We start from the raw sequence: 16,874 nt of genomic DNA on the forward strand, positions 1-16,874 counted from the left end.
GTCTCCGTAAAGCACAGAGTCAGGTCTGTTGTGCATTGAACTGCCTTCTTGCTGCTTATATTGTTGCTGCACATGCAAACTCTAAACTTCTTGAACATTATTCCCCACAAAACACTGTTACATTCCTTAAAGATTGTTTTTCGGTACCTAGAAGCACTCCAGAACTGTTGATGTAACACAGCTACGGCAGCAGCGGTGAGGAATGACAGAGAAATGCATAATGTTGCTCTTTGCCCTGTACACTGGAGCTCAATAGAAACGTTAAACAAAACTTCCTGTGACGAATGTAGGCCATAGGGTGAAGGAAGTGAGATCTCAGTGGCCTAGGTGACACATCTGCAAAGAGACTTTTCTACTACCGCAACCCGCTATCATAATCAGAGTGGGGTTAGATGAATGGGCCAGGTGGTAGAGGAAAGAGCTGATTCTATAAGATGAGATGAGGTAGGCTATTACCAAAGTTCCTGAGAGAATGGAAGTTGTTTTATTTCTAGTTTTTATTAAAATTATGTCACTGCATTTTTATGTAATAATGGTTGAGATTTCTCATCCAAAATAAAAATTATCTCTTGAATATGGTGGGTTTACGATTGGAAAAAAAAAAAAACATCTCAAAAAGAAGGGTTCATTTAATGTCCGTAAGCTTTTAGCTTGTAGAAATCAGTGGTTAGTCAGTAGCTGTTACTTGTAGATGGAACATGTCAATGATGATGCACTGGTCTGCTACCTGTCAGGAGGTTAATATTTCTCATCTCATTTTTATTGGGTTACAGCAGTCCAGAGTGCATGCACTTGCACATAAACATCTAAAGTGAAATTTATATTGAACTAAGGAATAAGTCTGAGTGATCCATTTAATTTGTAAAAATGAAGCCTTCAGCTTACATACTTGAAAGTCCATGGATCCATATGTCTTTTTGTTTGATGAAAGTGGATGTGTTTAGACTTCTGGTATGGCACAGATCCAGAAGTGCAATAATGTTTGCTTGAAAAAAAAAAAGCTTCTTTCATATGTAAGTTTTTTAAGGTATGCCAAACAAGAACTCCCACCCCTAAGTTCCATTTAGGGTTCAGAGACCACATAAACAATCAGCTTTGAGTTTTACATACAATGCAGTAGGTTTGGGCACCTGGAAACACACTGAAGAAGATAGTGTTACAGTGTATTAAGCTGTTAATACAGTAGTGTAGTGATAAAGGTTATTTGTCCAAAAGGCTGAAGATTAAGGGTGGAGGACTCATCTAACTTTTAGGAAATCATACCTTCATCTTCTGTCTCTGTGAAGAGTGCCCTGTTTTCTAAGTCAGATTGGTTGAGAGGCATTCCAGCAATTCTGTTCAAAAGACACTCAGCAATGAGGCTTGGGTAGTCTCAAGTCACACTAGGTTTCATTTTACACTTAACGTTGCTAACATCATGCAAAGTATTTAATTGTCATGTCTGGCAGGGAGTGATGAACTTGCATTTCAGTAGGCCGATTCATTGATATACAAGGGATAAATCTGAAAATTGCTTATCTTCCTTGAGATACTCAGTTACAAGTGGTGGAACACAGATTATGAATTTTATCTATATAATATCAGAAAGAAAAAGGTCTAATAAAAAAGATGGAATATACATAGCTAAAAAGGTATGTGGTGTTTAACTGCACAATAAGTATATCATATAGAATTTTAGAAGGTAAAAAACCGTTATAGTGATGAATTAATAAAATCAATTAAATAATAATTTATAAAATAACTTGTCAAATTGATAGATACTTGTGAAGTGGCAAAAATACTTTCATGTGATTTACTATTTTTACTGTGTAGTAGTATCTCAGTCATTAATATGTAGATTTTATTGAATTATGCTGTTATTAACATAATTAATATTTAAACAATTTAAGATGCATATTTACAATGATAAAAATGCAGTATTATGTTCTGTAGGTTTAACTACATGTTAACATTTGAATGTATAATTCAGTAATAATTGAGGCAACAACCTTGTGACATTTGGAGAAAGTAAAAATAAAGTTTTCATTTAATATCCATAGAGGGTTTAATACCTTAAGATTCCTGCCAAAAATAAACAGCAGTACAGGTCAGAGATGTAAAGAAATTGTCAGTGTTTTACTAAATTGCCCAGGTAGTTGCTACATTAAAATGTATAGATACCCTTACAGACATAGGCACGTTTCTGACCCAAAGCTGATGCTTAACTTCAGGTTGTTGCTTGAACTTTTACAGTTTTTCTTGTGTGAAAGATTTTCAGTTTGAACATGCTCTTTTACGCAACATGGAAAATCTTATGAAGTTGAAAAGAACAGTGTAATTTAAATATGACAAGTATAAAATGAGAATTTGACCAGTTAAATGAAGGAAAAGGCAAATATTTTTCTACATAGAAAGCTGTGCGTGTTTCATTTCTTGGAGATCTGTCCTAGTGCTGCCAAGATAAATATTCCCAGTACTTTTGGCAATGCTCTGCATGGTTCACTTGATTAGTTAGTCCTTTGTACTTCAATTTTGTTGTTCTGTGAACAAAGAATAAGTATTCTGCTAATATTAGAATGGTCACTCTACTTGATCCAGAAGAACCAGTAACAGATTTTCTCACATCATGTGAAGATTGTCTGAGTCCTTTGAATATCATGGAACTGTTTGATTTCTTTTCTTCAGCTGCATAGCTCTCACATTTTCTTGGTACTTTTCAATACATTTTAGTACATTATTTCTGTTGAGAGTTTAAAAGCGATACCATAAATGGTAGTTTTGCCTCTGTATTCCCTATCCCTTTGCTGTCTTACTCTCACACCCTAACAAAAGCATCGCTAGGAGAACAGGTGGATGCTACTAAAGCACACTTTAAAAATCAAGTTACCAAAAAGAAGAAAAGAGACAATAAAATTGTACACACTTTCTGAAATAGTCTATATACATTACTGCAAAGTTTAACTGGAATTACATCTTACTGTATGAATGCAAGTTAAAAAAAAGTATGTGATGTTGCACAGAAACTTACTGGGAGTGTCTTAAATCACCTCAACATCACACTCTGCTTCCAGGAATTGCAATGTGTTCAAGTAATTCAGATGCAGTAGAGTGGAAATAAGAAATCAATCTCTGTAAAAATTATATTGAACACGTAGAGAGGAAGTGTGTGTGCATTTCTGTGAGGGCATATGTTTTGTCATGGGAAACCTAAAGAAATATGAAATAGAATAATCAAACAAAACAGCCATTGTGCTTCCAGAGAGGTGACAAACAAGTCTCAGGAAAATGGCAGAGAGGAGAGAAAAGGAAGAGCAGTAGGAAAGCATGGAAAATCTCTTCCAGTTCCAGGGACTTCTTGAAAGGGCTTTAGCTGCTCCTTTCCCTAATCTCGCTCAAGTAACCATTAGATAAATATCTAAAAGAAAAGTAAAAACTTAAAATATGCAGTTGACTAACCTAGAGTTAAAGTGGTTTTCCTTCTCTCCTATATATATATATATTTAGAGAGCTTAAATAATGAAAACTTGTAGAGGAAATAAATTAAATGTACATACTTTCACAACCTTTACATTACCACTTCCCTTCTCCAGTTCCTCTCTGTTCCTGAGAGCTGAAGAGAGAGAAAGGCGAAAATGATGGAAATTTCTCTAGAACAACTTGGCAGGGCTATGCTGTGAAACTGCTTAGGGGGACCCATCCTTATGAATACTCAATGGGTCTCCCTTTAATACTTCCAAAGTATTTTTATGTGAAATGCTTTTAGTCTTGAAGATAGTTTGAGCATTTTCTGAATTTTCTTCTTAGATAGTTTCACAGTTGTTTCCTCAAAAACAATTAAAATGGAAAGGTGTTTGAAAAGAACAAAGACAAAACCTTTAGCGTATTGTACTTTTTTTACTCTAGGTGATTTCCAGCACTGCCCTACATTGTCATTGGATATTGGAAGAGAGCTATTAGGAAAGAAATGTAGAGGTTTCTACATATCAGCTTTTCTGTGACTAGATTCTATGGATGAAATATGATTTATTTAGTTTGTGATTAGGCATATTGTCTTCCCAATATATTGCCGTTACTGTTATTGCTTTATTTTTGGGACATGGAATAAGGGAGTTATATCTTGACAGTCATAAGGGGTTTATGTGCTCCAGGCTGAGGCTGTCTTCAGTTATGTAAATACATACACACAAACATATGAACAGAAGCAACATGGGTAGATTACATCAGACCCAAATATTATTGACAAGGAGCTTGCTGAAATGATCTCAGACTCTTACCACTTGCTTTCCCCATTATTGGGTGATCTACATTTGGGATCAGCCAAAGCAGGCATGTAGATTTGAACACATTTGTAAATCACTTTCAAACACAATGAAGTTTTGAGACACAAGCTGCACAAGAAACTGCAACATTTCTATAAATATGTGTTAATTAATAAACTCTTTAACCATGAAACATTGAAACATTCAATAAGTTTCTGTTTAGTTAAAGTGTTCTAATATATTTTTAGGACTAGAGAGACACAAAAAACCCCAACCCAAAACAAAACAAACAAAAACACCCCCCCCCAAAAAAAAAAAAAAAAAAAAAACCAACAACAAAAAACCACAAAACCAAAAAAACAAGCTTCTGAAGATTTTAGTTTCTTAATTTCATTGTGGTGGTGTTCTCAGAATTCCTTTGTCATTGCCTCAGTCATTCCTAAAAGAATGCTTTATGTGGACAGCAAATATCTGTTACCTTGAGTAGATAGCTGCAGAGTAGCTGCATGCATCAAAGAACTGAAGGAGGAAATGAAAGAAGTGAATGAACTCTTTTATTGAAGAACATTTATTAACGAGTTTAATGTAGTTGCTGTCATTAGTTAAGACCATGTGTTTTAGAAAATTTGCTGCTGCTATGTAGGTGGGCGGTAACAGAAGGAGGGAAAGAAATATACATTGATAGCAAGAATACTAATTTGTGACATTGGAGTACAGGGAGAAGCTCTGCGGTTCGTAGTCTTCCTGTTCTTTCAGTTACCCTATAGAATTTTCTTGTGGATTTGGTTGTAATAGAACAGCATGTTCATTATCATGACAGTGAGACAAATAAAAAGTGTTTTTCACCTTGCTTAGATAAAAAAGATCTGAGTTTAATTTAATTTCACCAGGTGCTAATTTGCCATAAGTATTCTGTATGCCAGCACTGCATAAAAATAAAGCTACATAAAATGAGCAAATTATAGTATAACCTTAAAATTTTGTGGGATGTACAACACTGTTTCCAGATGCTCTAAGAAATGCTTTTATTTCATCATTGAATGCATCTGGCAGCATTCTTCATTAAGAAGGAAGTTGTAGTATACTTTTGGTCTCCAGTGTCTTTTATATGCAAATTGATAAAACCCACATGCTTTAAAACACATTTTTGGCCTTTAGATTTGCACCTTCACTGTGCATTTGTAACGGATAGAAAAATTTCAGTACCAGATTTTAAAAAAGTGGAGTAACATATTGTGGTACCTGTGTAAAACATATACTTAAAAATATTACACAATTTTTGTAACATACTTGTGGAAATTGACTTTCTTTCAAAAAAGCATCTTTTTAAAGACAGCATCCACAATGAAGTAGTTCATATTTTAGTACTATTTTACCCCCATCTTTTTCATAATCACTTAAAGCCCTGGGTTAGAGAAGCAGCAAGTACTCTGGCATTATGAGTGTTTACAACGTGCATAATCTTTGAGCACAAATGAAGAATTACTATAATTAAAAGTGGTGGAAGAAACCAGCTACCTGGCCTTAAAGAGCTATAGGAAAAATTGAAATCTTTGTTAACTATGGATTCCAAATGCACCACTTCTCTAGGTAAAGCACAACAGAGAGTGCAGCTGGACATCTGTGTTTTTAAGTGGTACTTCCTAAGGTTAAAAGTAGTTAAGATTAAAAAAAAACAAACAAAAAAAAACACCAAAAAAACCCCGTTGTCTCTTTTTACCCTTTTCATTTCATATTTTTTTCATTTATAAATGTTGAAAGACCTACAAAATATTTATAACAAATTATACTAACGTCTTTAGTCATAAATAAAGGGGCCCTTTCTTCCATCTCCCCACCTCTATAAAACTGAACACCATGTAGGGAGCCAAACTGTTTAAGCTAAAGGAGAATGCTGGAAAAAGAACAAAAGGGTGTAAACTATCCATGGATAAGTCAGGAGGGTCTTTGAAAGTGCTGGTAGGAAAAGAAATTACCTGGTTTTGAAACAGGACTTGATAGATTCAGGAACAGTGCTATATGATGTCCCTTCTTATCCCTGAAAATCACTAGAAAGACCTGTCCACTCTTGCTTCCTTTGATCCTTGCATACTGTGCACAAAATAGTTTATGTCTTCATTTTTAGTCACTCTGCTGGGTTTCCACTGTGGTTCAGCTAGTTTCTCTGAAGCGCTATCCTCTCCTTCTCGTTTCTCCCTCCCCCACCTTGCTTTTCCTATCCAGACAATGTTTTGTTCTTTTATCTAATTCAATAACTTATTGAATCATGGAATCGTTTAGGTTGGAAAAGACCTTTGAGATCATCAAGTCTAACCGTGAACCCAGCACTGCCAAGTCCACCACTAAAACATGTCCCTAAGCACCACATCTATGTGTTTTTTAACCACCTCCAGGGGTAGTGACTCAACCATCTCCCTGGGCAGCCTGTTCCAGTGCATCACCATCCTTTCAGTGAAGAAATTTTTACTACTATCCAATCTAAACCTCCCCTGGCATAACTTGAGGCCATTTCCTCTTGTCCTATCACTAGTTACCTGGGAGAACAGACCTACTACCACATGCCTATAACTTCATTTCAGGCAGTTGTAGAGAAGTGATAAGGTCTCCCCGAGCCTCCTTTTCTCCAAGCTAAACAACCCCAGGTCCCTCAATGACTCATTGTAAGACTTGTTCTCTAGACCCTTCACCAGCTTTGTTGCCCTCCTCTGGACACACTCCAGCACCTTTATGTCTGTGTTGAAGTGAGGGGCCCAAACCTGAACACAGGATTCGAGGTGCAGCCTCACCGGTGCCCAGTACAGGGGGACAATCACTGCTGTGGTCCTGCTGGCCATGCTGTTTCTGACACAAGCCAGGATGCTGTTGGCCATCTTGGCCACCTGGGCACACTGCTGGCTCATGTTCAACCAGCACCCCTAGGTCCTTTCCCACCAGGCACTTTCCCGCCGCTCTTCCCCAAGCCTGCAGTGTTGCCTGGGGTTGTTGTGACCCAAGGGCAGGACCCAGCACTTCTCCTTGTTGAGCCTCTTACAACTGGCCTTGGCCCGTTGGTCCAGCCTGTCCAGACCCCCCTGCAGAGCCTTCCTACCCTAAAGTGGATCAACACTCTCCCCCAGCTTGGTGCCACCTTCAGAGTAACTGAGGGTGCACTTGATCCCCTCGTCCAGATCATTGATAAAAACTTTAAAGAGGACTGGCCCCAACACTGAGCCCTGGGGAACACCACTTGTGCGCGGCCTCCAACTGGATGTAACTCTGTTTACTGCCGCTCTTTGGGGTGTCCAGCCAGCTTTAACCCAGCGTGGAGTACACCTGCCCAAGCCATGAGCACCGATTACTTTGTGACCATAGTGAGTCATCAGGGTGTGAAGAGTTATGGAGTGCTACGTACACTAGCCCAATTTTATTAAGAGGATCAATCTGCGAGCTAATAAAGAGTTAGTGTACACCCTTGTGGTAATGAATAGATTAATTAAATAAATGTGTTTGTTGCGCTGTTTGCATAAGTGAAACTCAGTTATTCTACATTTTGTAAATTTCCTGAAATGGAAAGGAAAATATAAGTTATATAGAGGACTTATATCCACATAAAATTAACTCAATAATAAAATTATTTTATTTCTGCTCACAAGGAAGATCAACTCCTTTGAGATCGCTGTATAAGCTGTACATAAATACTGTTTCTCTTTAAAAATTCATTGACTTAGTGGGAGTGTGATCTAAACATGTGAATGGGTATTACAGCTGTCACTATTCAGGCACATTTATTTAGCCACTGCATTTAGGCTGGATAATGGCACCTGCTCTTGTTCCTTGTTGTAGAGACAGAACACTCATAGAGCAGGAGTGTATTCATACATTTCAGAGGGCAAATAGACAAGTATATTGCATTAAACTATTAAATGACTGGATCAGGAAATAAAAAGGGGGTTTTTTGCTGTTATTTTTTGTGTAATGTGGTATTAACAAAAAGTCTAATAGAAAAAAGTACAGCCCTGTATTTAAACAACTGTGACTCTAGCTGCAATCAGTACTCTGGGGGAAGAGTTCCCCTCATCAGTTAGAATTATTTTTTCCAGTATGGAAATGTTTAGTGTCAAATAAAGGAATATACTTTATGGTGACCTGTGCTGGATAAATATTAGCCTGTACATTAAGACAGTTCCAAGGAATTATGGTCTGGGGTCCTGAAATAGCATAGAGAAGACTTGGATATGGGACTTTGCCTAACACAAGTTTCTTTCTGATGTATGCTGACTGTTGCAGGTGATTTGCTGTTTTATGACAATACACCTGGGGAGTTGTGGAAGGAAAAGCGTTAAAGACTGATTTACAGGGGTAATATTACTATGAAACTGCAAAATTTTGTTCATAGGTATTCCTGTTATCCTGTTATGTTCTTCTACATGCTGTAAGGATTTCAGTGTGAAAGAGGATTTTTTTTTTTTTTTTTTAATGTTCTAGGTGCCCAAGTTTTTTAAGCCTGAAATGGTGAACATGTGGATGATTACAAAGAAATTCTATGCTTCATCCAAAGTGAAGGGTAGTCTGTCATGCTAATCAGTCCATAGGTCTAGAACTTCTATCGTGTATTTCATCAGTGAACATGTAGATACCAAAAGTAGTTTCTGGTGCTTCTTATGTTTAGTCCTATATTAACTCTGGATTTCTGTGAAATGCCTATTAGGCTAGGAAGGCTTAATGCGAAAGGATGATTGTGGAAAAGTTTGTTGTAAGAAAAGGAAGCAGTACCAAACTGTCAACGATTTCTAAATCAGAGAATGCAGCATATGACCTGCTGGGTTTGATAACTTTAAAAGCTTCAGGTTTAGCTTTTGCACTCAGTGGCACAAGACATTCTTCATTAAATGTTGCCCATCACTCAACTGAAATTGCTTTCATCATCATTTCATACTGTTGCCAGTAGATGATGGCACAAGTTTTCTGACAGATGTCTCTCTCCTCAGAGACACTTCTAGTCAGATAAAATCCTTTTGAGAACTCTGCAGGTATGTTATGAATAAAAGCAAAAACCAACAAAGAAAACTGGAACACTAACGGCTACATGAAAACCTGCATTTAGTCTTTTTAGCTCAATCTGCGAGTTTGTATAAACACAACCACTTAACTATCATCTAGAAAGATTTTGAAATATATTTGAAGAATATGAGCCTGTGGGGTTAGACTGCTCCAATTTGCTTGAAAAGGCCTGCATTTGGGATAGAAATGTTTGCATTTCTGTAGATTCTGATTTCACTTAAACATACACATTTCTGGTCACACTCAGTCAGATAATGTGTATGTGTATTTCAACTGGAAGTGGCACTTGGTGACTATAGTAAAAGTTGCTGACATACCAGGTATGTCAGTAATGATTTCAAGTTTCAATCTGAGAACTCTATGTTTGTTTTCTTGTAATTCGGCCATTTCTGTCTTGAGTAATTTTTTGATACCTGAGACAATTCTTTCTTTTTACAAGTGATGTGTAACAGTAGATAAGCAATAAAACATGCTACTTATTGTAAAATTACAAGTTATGTGGCTTTGAACTCTTTTCAATTATAGCACATTTATAACAGTTGAGAGTGACCTGGATTTCCAGATAATATAGTCCCTGTAATGCTCTGATATTCTTGGAATTTTTTGAAGGATTGCAAAACAACTTTCTCAGGGGTGAGTCTTCATGTTTCAGGTAATAGTTAGCATTAAGGGAATTAATTTAAACTTCCATTGCTTCAGGGAACAACTGATTTGACTCAAAATGTGTTTTCCAATGCACAATATGTATCAGCATCTTTCATATTCTAGATATTTGTGTAAGCATTGTTTTGAAGTGAATCACGGACTAAAGTGTGAAATCAAGTAGAAAAAATAATTTACAAAATTAAAAAAAAACTTTTAAATAATTTCATTTTTTGTCTATAATTCTTGGTAATTATATCATTCAGGAGCAGCATAATTTACTTAAATTAATACTGGTCCTTTGTTATTTAAAACATCTTACTGTATTTGTAGGCAGAAATAAAAGTGCTGAGTGAAGTAGGACAAATTGCAGTTTAGTTTAAATCTGTGAAAATTCCCATAAGCTGCATTGACTGTCATTTTCCTGTCATATTGGTATAAATTGTTCAGATACAAAGGCTTGTTTTGGAGTAGCCAATTAAGCATTAAGGAGAGAGTATTATTGCTCATTGCATACTGCAAAGCTAGGGAAGATAAGAATCAAAAGTGTTTATTGGAAACCACTTATAATTGACCAGTGGAAAAGAGACAAGTGTCAAGAAATCATTATTTTTTGAAGTAATTTAATTCTGCTTCATGCTTTTCCAATACTGTTTGTAATGCGATTTTGGTTTTATAAACTTTTTTTAAAGCCGCTTCACTTCTACCGTTATTTTGAAGACTACTTGTACTGTGAGGTCTCTGTTTTTCATGCATCTCCTTTGCCTACTCATAGACATAAAACCACGGTATCAGATATTTAAGTTATACTCAAATGGGTTGAGCTGAAACTGCCAAGTTTCCAAAAATAATTCCAAACATGCTTTAGTCTAGGAGGCATTTTAAGTGTTAGGTACTATTGTTCCTTTTTAGTTCTGAGGGTTTAAGAATTTTTAGAAACTTCTAGTGTTGTAGATTTCATTGGGTTTTTTACTATTACATGTTATGATCTAATTCTCTTCAAATATTTTACTATGACTTCTCGGTTGTTTACCTGCTTCATTACAGGCTTGTACATAATCTTCTACCCAGGTACTTATTAAGTCCAAGACTTGCTCTTCATGTGAATTTCAAGTGTTTTATCTGTGAAATGCATGTACTTCAAGATCAGACGTTCACCAGGACATTCACATCGTTTTATTTCAGAATTTTTGCTTCAGACTTTGAGTAACATGTTTAATCTTAATTTTTCATCTATAGATGTGAGTTAGGATTTGTTTCATCTAACTTCAGATGCTTAAATGTAAGGTTGTTATCTAGAGTCTCCTTATTTACAGATATACACCTTTGGGTGCTGATTCCTTTTTATCCTAAGATCTTTACTGATTTTTAGAAAATATATTAACAATTGCTTTAGAGCTGAATCTTAAATGGCCAGCGTTACATGATGTGACTTCTGCTCTAAGGGCCATATGGATGAATTCATTCATCAAAGACATGCTCCTTTTGAATTTTAATTGCTGTTACAGTTCTGATCTACAGTAAGACAGAACCTGATTCAAACGGTTAAACCCCTGTATAAATCTCTGAGCCGTGTGAATATCAGGTATGTTTGAAGGTTTAGAACAAGCCATGGTAAACACAAGGCACCAGAATTTACAAAGGGTGCACATCAGCTATGAATTGTGCATTGAGTTGCCTGCCTATAGGTATATAGGATTTAACTAAAATGAATGTTGACAATAAAAATGAGGCAACAAAGATAATTTTGTTTTCTTAATATATAATTCAGATTTTTCTCTGCAGACTCTGGACTGTAGTTAGCTGACTGAGATGTAGAAGCTCCTATTTATATTTTTAACATTCTCTCTGTTCTGCTCTTAAGAAATACATGTGAAAAAGAGAAGCATAATAAACCCTGGCTTGATGAATGCACTTAGAGATATGCAAAATCCACAAATTAAAGCCAGCATGAAAAGCAAGTATTTCCCTTGATGACCTTTTCTCCTTCATAGATATGAACACACAAGTCAGTGCATACACAAACAGCTGCAGTAAATGTATTTAATTAACTATTTAAAAACAAACAAACAAGCAAACAAACCCCTTACTTTTCAAATTCTCCTTTAATATTAATACTGTAGTAAGGCAACAGTGCAACAGTGGATGTTACTCCAAAGCTACTGGATTTGTCTTTTTGGCATTACTGGACTTGTGTAAAAGCTTCAGCACCACAGAGCAGTGCATTATTTAGTGACCTTCTGTACTGTTAATACCTTCTTGTGAGCACTGAGGTTGATTTTTTTTTTTTTTTTCTTAGTATGTGTGTGGCTCAATACTACAACCTCTTCAGACACTACCTAGGAATACAAAGTAGCTCCAGGAGAGTATGATACAGTTTGCATGTCTTTTAATGTATTACTACTTAGTAATTTTAAACCAAAACATTAATATTAGATTTTTTTTTACTTTTCAAAATATCATTTTAAATAAAACCCAAATTTCATGCTCTGCAGCAGTTTCTAGTCTACTGTTTTGTTTTGTTCCATACAGGTTTTGGATTTATCTTCATAATATTTGGCTAAGATCTTCCAAAAATATGTTAGGCAGTATGTCTGTCATGCTGTCTCCTCTCATCTCTTGATAAATATAAATGTTTGTGTGCAAACATTTTTTGTTTAATAAAGAGGGAACACAGTTGTTATGCTGCATTTGAAAGTTTTCTTCAAAATGTTTATTAAGAAGTAAATTTTTTTCCGTGTTACTCCAAAATTGAAGAATTAAAATGGTTCACATTTTTGATGTTTCTGAGGACTGCATTCTGAATAAGTTAATGAGTTCTCAGTATTAATTTTATTAATTTTATTTGGTTTATGTTTCTTCCCATTATATATTTCAGTACAGTATTGTGACTGTATTATCAATTAGTCGTTTTTGAAAATATCTATTGGATTTTACAAAATACTGATGTTGCTACACTTATTATAAGCTAAAGTCAGCGTTTCTCATATATTTACCACACAATGAAAAGTAAAATAGTATCATAAGATGAGCAGCATTCAGTGACAGGATCTATTTTTTGCCAGCTCTACTTTCCTTCTCCCCTGATACTAACTTTATGATATTTTTTCTTTGGAAGGGAATGAATTGGATGTCCTTTTTTTTTCCTACCATATTACCTTTCTGGCATTGCTGCACTCAGGCTGGATTCACTGAACTGAGACTATGTGGATAGCATTGCTACACTTCTTCCTTTGTTTTTTTTATTTGTTTGTTTGTTTTTGAAAACTGTCTCAAACCTGTGGCGGTGGTTCAGCCCTGGCCAGCAGCCAAATGCCCACCCAGCTGCTCTCTCACTCCCCCTCCTCCACAGGAGAGGGAGACAAAATAGGATGAAAAAGCTCATGGGTCAAGAAGGACAGGGTGATCGCTTACCAGTTTCCATCATGGGCAAGATATGCTTGACTTGGGGAAAATTAATTAATTTTATTGCCAGTTAAAATTGATTTGGGTAGTGAGAAACAGAGACAAAAATCTGAACCGACAGCTTCCCCCCACCCCTTTCCCCAGGCTCAGCTTTGCTCTTTTATTCCCAGCCCCTCTACCTCCCCTTCCCCCCCTGGGCCATGCCCTTCAGGGTGGCTGGAGCCGGCGGGAACCGGCTGTGCCAGGCCCGGGGCAGCCCCGGCCGCTCCTCACGGGGCCCTGCAGCCCCCGCCAGCGCCTGGGCACCTGCGCCCAGACACATACAGGTAATGTGTGTCACTCTCCTAATTTCAAATCAGGGCATTTGTTACCCCTTTGAATGCTGCACCTGTTGCTGTGCTGCCTGCAGGATATTTACTTGTTGGATTTTTTTCAGGCATATGTACTTGGCCTGAGCGTGGATATTTTTTCACGGATTGCAAAGTGAAGCACATCTGCTGTTTCAACTGCTTACAAGTAATTTCATAACTTTTTTTTCTTTAAAATAAAAAAAGAGAACAAAGTAATTCTTTTTAACTTCATACATAAACTCATGGAAAATATTTCTGATTAAGCTTTGTTAATCATAGAATCATGGAATCATTTAGGTTTAAAAAGACCTTTGAGATCATCAGGTCCAACCATTAACCCAGCACTGCCAAGTCCGTCACTAAACCATGCCCCTAAGCACTGCACCTATGTGTTTTTTAATCACCTCCAAGGATGGTGATTCCACCACCTCCCTGGGCAGCCTATTCCAATGCATCACCACCCTTTCTGTGAAGAAATTTTTCCTCATATCCAATCTAAACCTCCCCTGGCGTAACTTGAGGCCATTTCCTCTTGTCCTGTCTCTGGTTACCGGGAAGAAGAGACCGACCCCCACCTGCCTACAGCCTCCTGTCGGGTAGTTGTAGAGAGTGGCAAGATCCCCCCTGAGCCTCCTCTTCTCCAGGCTAAACAACCCCAGGTCCCTCAGCCGCTCCTTCTAAGACTTGTTCTCTGGTCCCTTCACCAGCCCCGTTGCCCGTCTCTGGACATATTAAGACATTACTTTCAAGGAAAGGTTTACATGAGTTGACATAGGTTTCATTGGTATCTGAGCATTTTGTGTGAAGTAGCTGGTCTAAATCCACAAAACAAAGATTCTGTTTAAATATTCAAATTCTATTCTGGTTTAATTTAAACAACTGAGCTTTACTTCGGTTAAAAATAATCTAGAACTCATGATTAAAGATAATTTAGAAATTCAGACTCTTCAAATCAGGCACTAAATTTAAATTATTGAGCTCTTGCTTCTCGCCTGCAGAGCTGGATTTCCTAACTTAGTGAGTGCAAAATGTTACTCTTCCCTCCCAGGGACTGATCTGTGGTCACTAGTGCTACTGCAGGTTGTTAGCAATGGAAGTCAGATGAACTGAGAGATGGATGAGGAGGCTGGAGGCAGACACTGTAAGTTTTTATTAGACATATGGATTTTACAGGTACAGCAAACAGTAAGCTTTGAGCAACAGTGCTTTATATGGGTGGTTAATGTCTGCTCACTTAATTAACCAAATTAGAACATGTTCCCATTCAGACAATTTTTTTTTTTTCGGTGTTAAGTGTTGGGGGATTTATGGTCAGTTCTCTTGATCACTCTTTTCCAGAATAATTTTATAGCCTAAAATTTTTAGCCTGTCTGCTTACTTGATTTCTTCACCTGTTCTGGGTTTACATGTCTGTGAGGCATAAGCTTGATGTTTTCATGTAGGCAAATACATCAGTCACTGTTGTAAGCATTATTTCAGGTGCATGGGGGGAAGCGTTATAATTTTTGAGGTAATCCTGCATCCCATGATGTTGGCTAATGTGTCACTGTGCTAAAATCGTAGCCTGAAGTAGCACAGCCACCAGCTTCCTCCAAGTACAACATTAAACCAGTAAATCCATCTATAGGAGCTAGTTGTTGCAGTTAGTTGTTTCTGCTTGATGTATCCATGCTCTGGTTGTGCTCGGACTAGAGGCCACAAGCCTTAGCATCCATTTCTGAGAAACGGGGTGAGGGCTGCAAACCCTGCATGCAGGGCCACAGACAAACCAAATGCAATACCTGTTTCCTGAGTGTTATGGATATGAAACTGGGGAATACCTCTGCCTTGTAACAGGAACTGAGTTCCTTCACAGATGTTATTTGAAGTTTTATGTTTGAAAATGCTCCTTACTCAGTAGTGTGCTATGCCTTTAGGTAAATTCTGATGTTTTAATACATGTGTCTACACATATATGTGTGTGTATGTGTTCCCTTCTGGTTAGCAAAAACTTACAGATAATGAAGACAGTCCCAAAAATCAAGACTATATTTGAAACAGAGAAGTGTGCTTAATGTATTACCTAAATGAATCAAACCAATACTTAAGATCCAGATATGTATGATGTATTAATATATCTTTACATGTCTTTTTATGTAAATACACACACAGTTAATGTATTGTATCTACATAAACACATATTTCCGTACTACCCTATGGCACTTTTATAAAATCAGTTTGTTTGTAGTTGTGTTCAGCTGCTATATGAAATCAGGTTGCCCGCCAAATTATTTATTCAGGTCTTGCCTACTCTTATCCATTCTTGGTGTGGCTTGACCTTCAAGATATTCTTCATTCCCGGTCAGCAATGTTCATACTGAGTTTATTATAGATCAACAGAGATGTTGATTTCATTGTAAATAATGTGCTTTCCATGACTGGTGGTTCTTTGGTTTAAAGTAGCTGTTATTTGTCACACTGACAGGTACACCTACTGCGAAATGCTGGCGATGAAGTTACCATCACTGTTCAGTACCTCAGGGAAGCTCCATCGTTTTTAAAGCTCCCATTAGGTAAGAGGAAATTAATGGACAGAAGTAATTTGTTTTCCACTTTGCAGTATTCTCATAATAAGATGACAGTGACAGAAATAGGAATACAATCCTTGAGTGTTTTACAGGAAGAAATAGAAAATTGTGCGTGTGCTTTGTTGCTTAACATATAAGAATCTAATGCATACTGCATGACTGCTTCTGTGTAATTTATTCAAAATAAAACTGAAAAACTCATTAAAATACAGACAATCATGGGTGATATCTGGAAGGTTTTCTACAGAATCTGCCTGAATACAATAAATAGAATTTGAAAACTTTTGAATCATATATTCACACAGAAAGGTATGTTCAGGACACTTACCTAACAAATGGATAACATTAATTGTGCAGATTTTATAAATTGCTTTGATATTTTGATCATTTTTGTCAGAAAGCAGAATTATGATGTGACAACTTAGTAGTTTTAACAGTAGCAATAGTAAATTGTTTATGAACAATGCAGATGAGTGAAGTTTTGGTTCTTCTGGTTAGCAAATACAAATATTCAAGTACTTAGTTGTAATCGATTGTTGCAAGTAGAACAGTGTACGTAATACATCAACTACCTTAATCAGACCAAATAACTTCGCACCAGTATTTTTTAGATATTATTATCTTTCCAAATT

The 16,874-nt window shown here is 36.7% G+C and overlaps 1 protein-coding gene across 1 annotated transcript in view; it reads left to right on the forward strand.

Moving 5' to 3' along the window:
- The window catches only part of SNTG2 (syntrophin gamma 2), a gene marked incomplete at both ends in the record, with an annotated part of 175,522 nt that overhangs the window by 53,783 nt on the left and 104,865 nt on the right, over positions 1–16,874 (forward strand). Inside the window, one exon of the mRNA XM_080389202.1 lies at positions 16,140–16,227. Coding sequence (XP_080245328.1) covers positions 16,140–16,227 — 88 coding nt within the window. The remainder of the gene's footprint in view (positions 1–16,139; positions 16,228–16,874) is intronic.

Source organism: Falco punctatus (assembly GCF_963210335.1).
Source record: "Falco punctatus genome assembly, chromosome: 5".
Classification (NCBI taxonomy): domain Eukaryota; kingdom Metazoa; phylum Chordata; class Aves; order Falconiformes; family Falconidae; genus Falco; species Falco punctatus.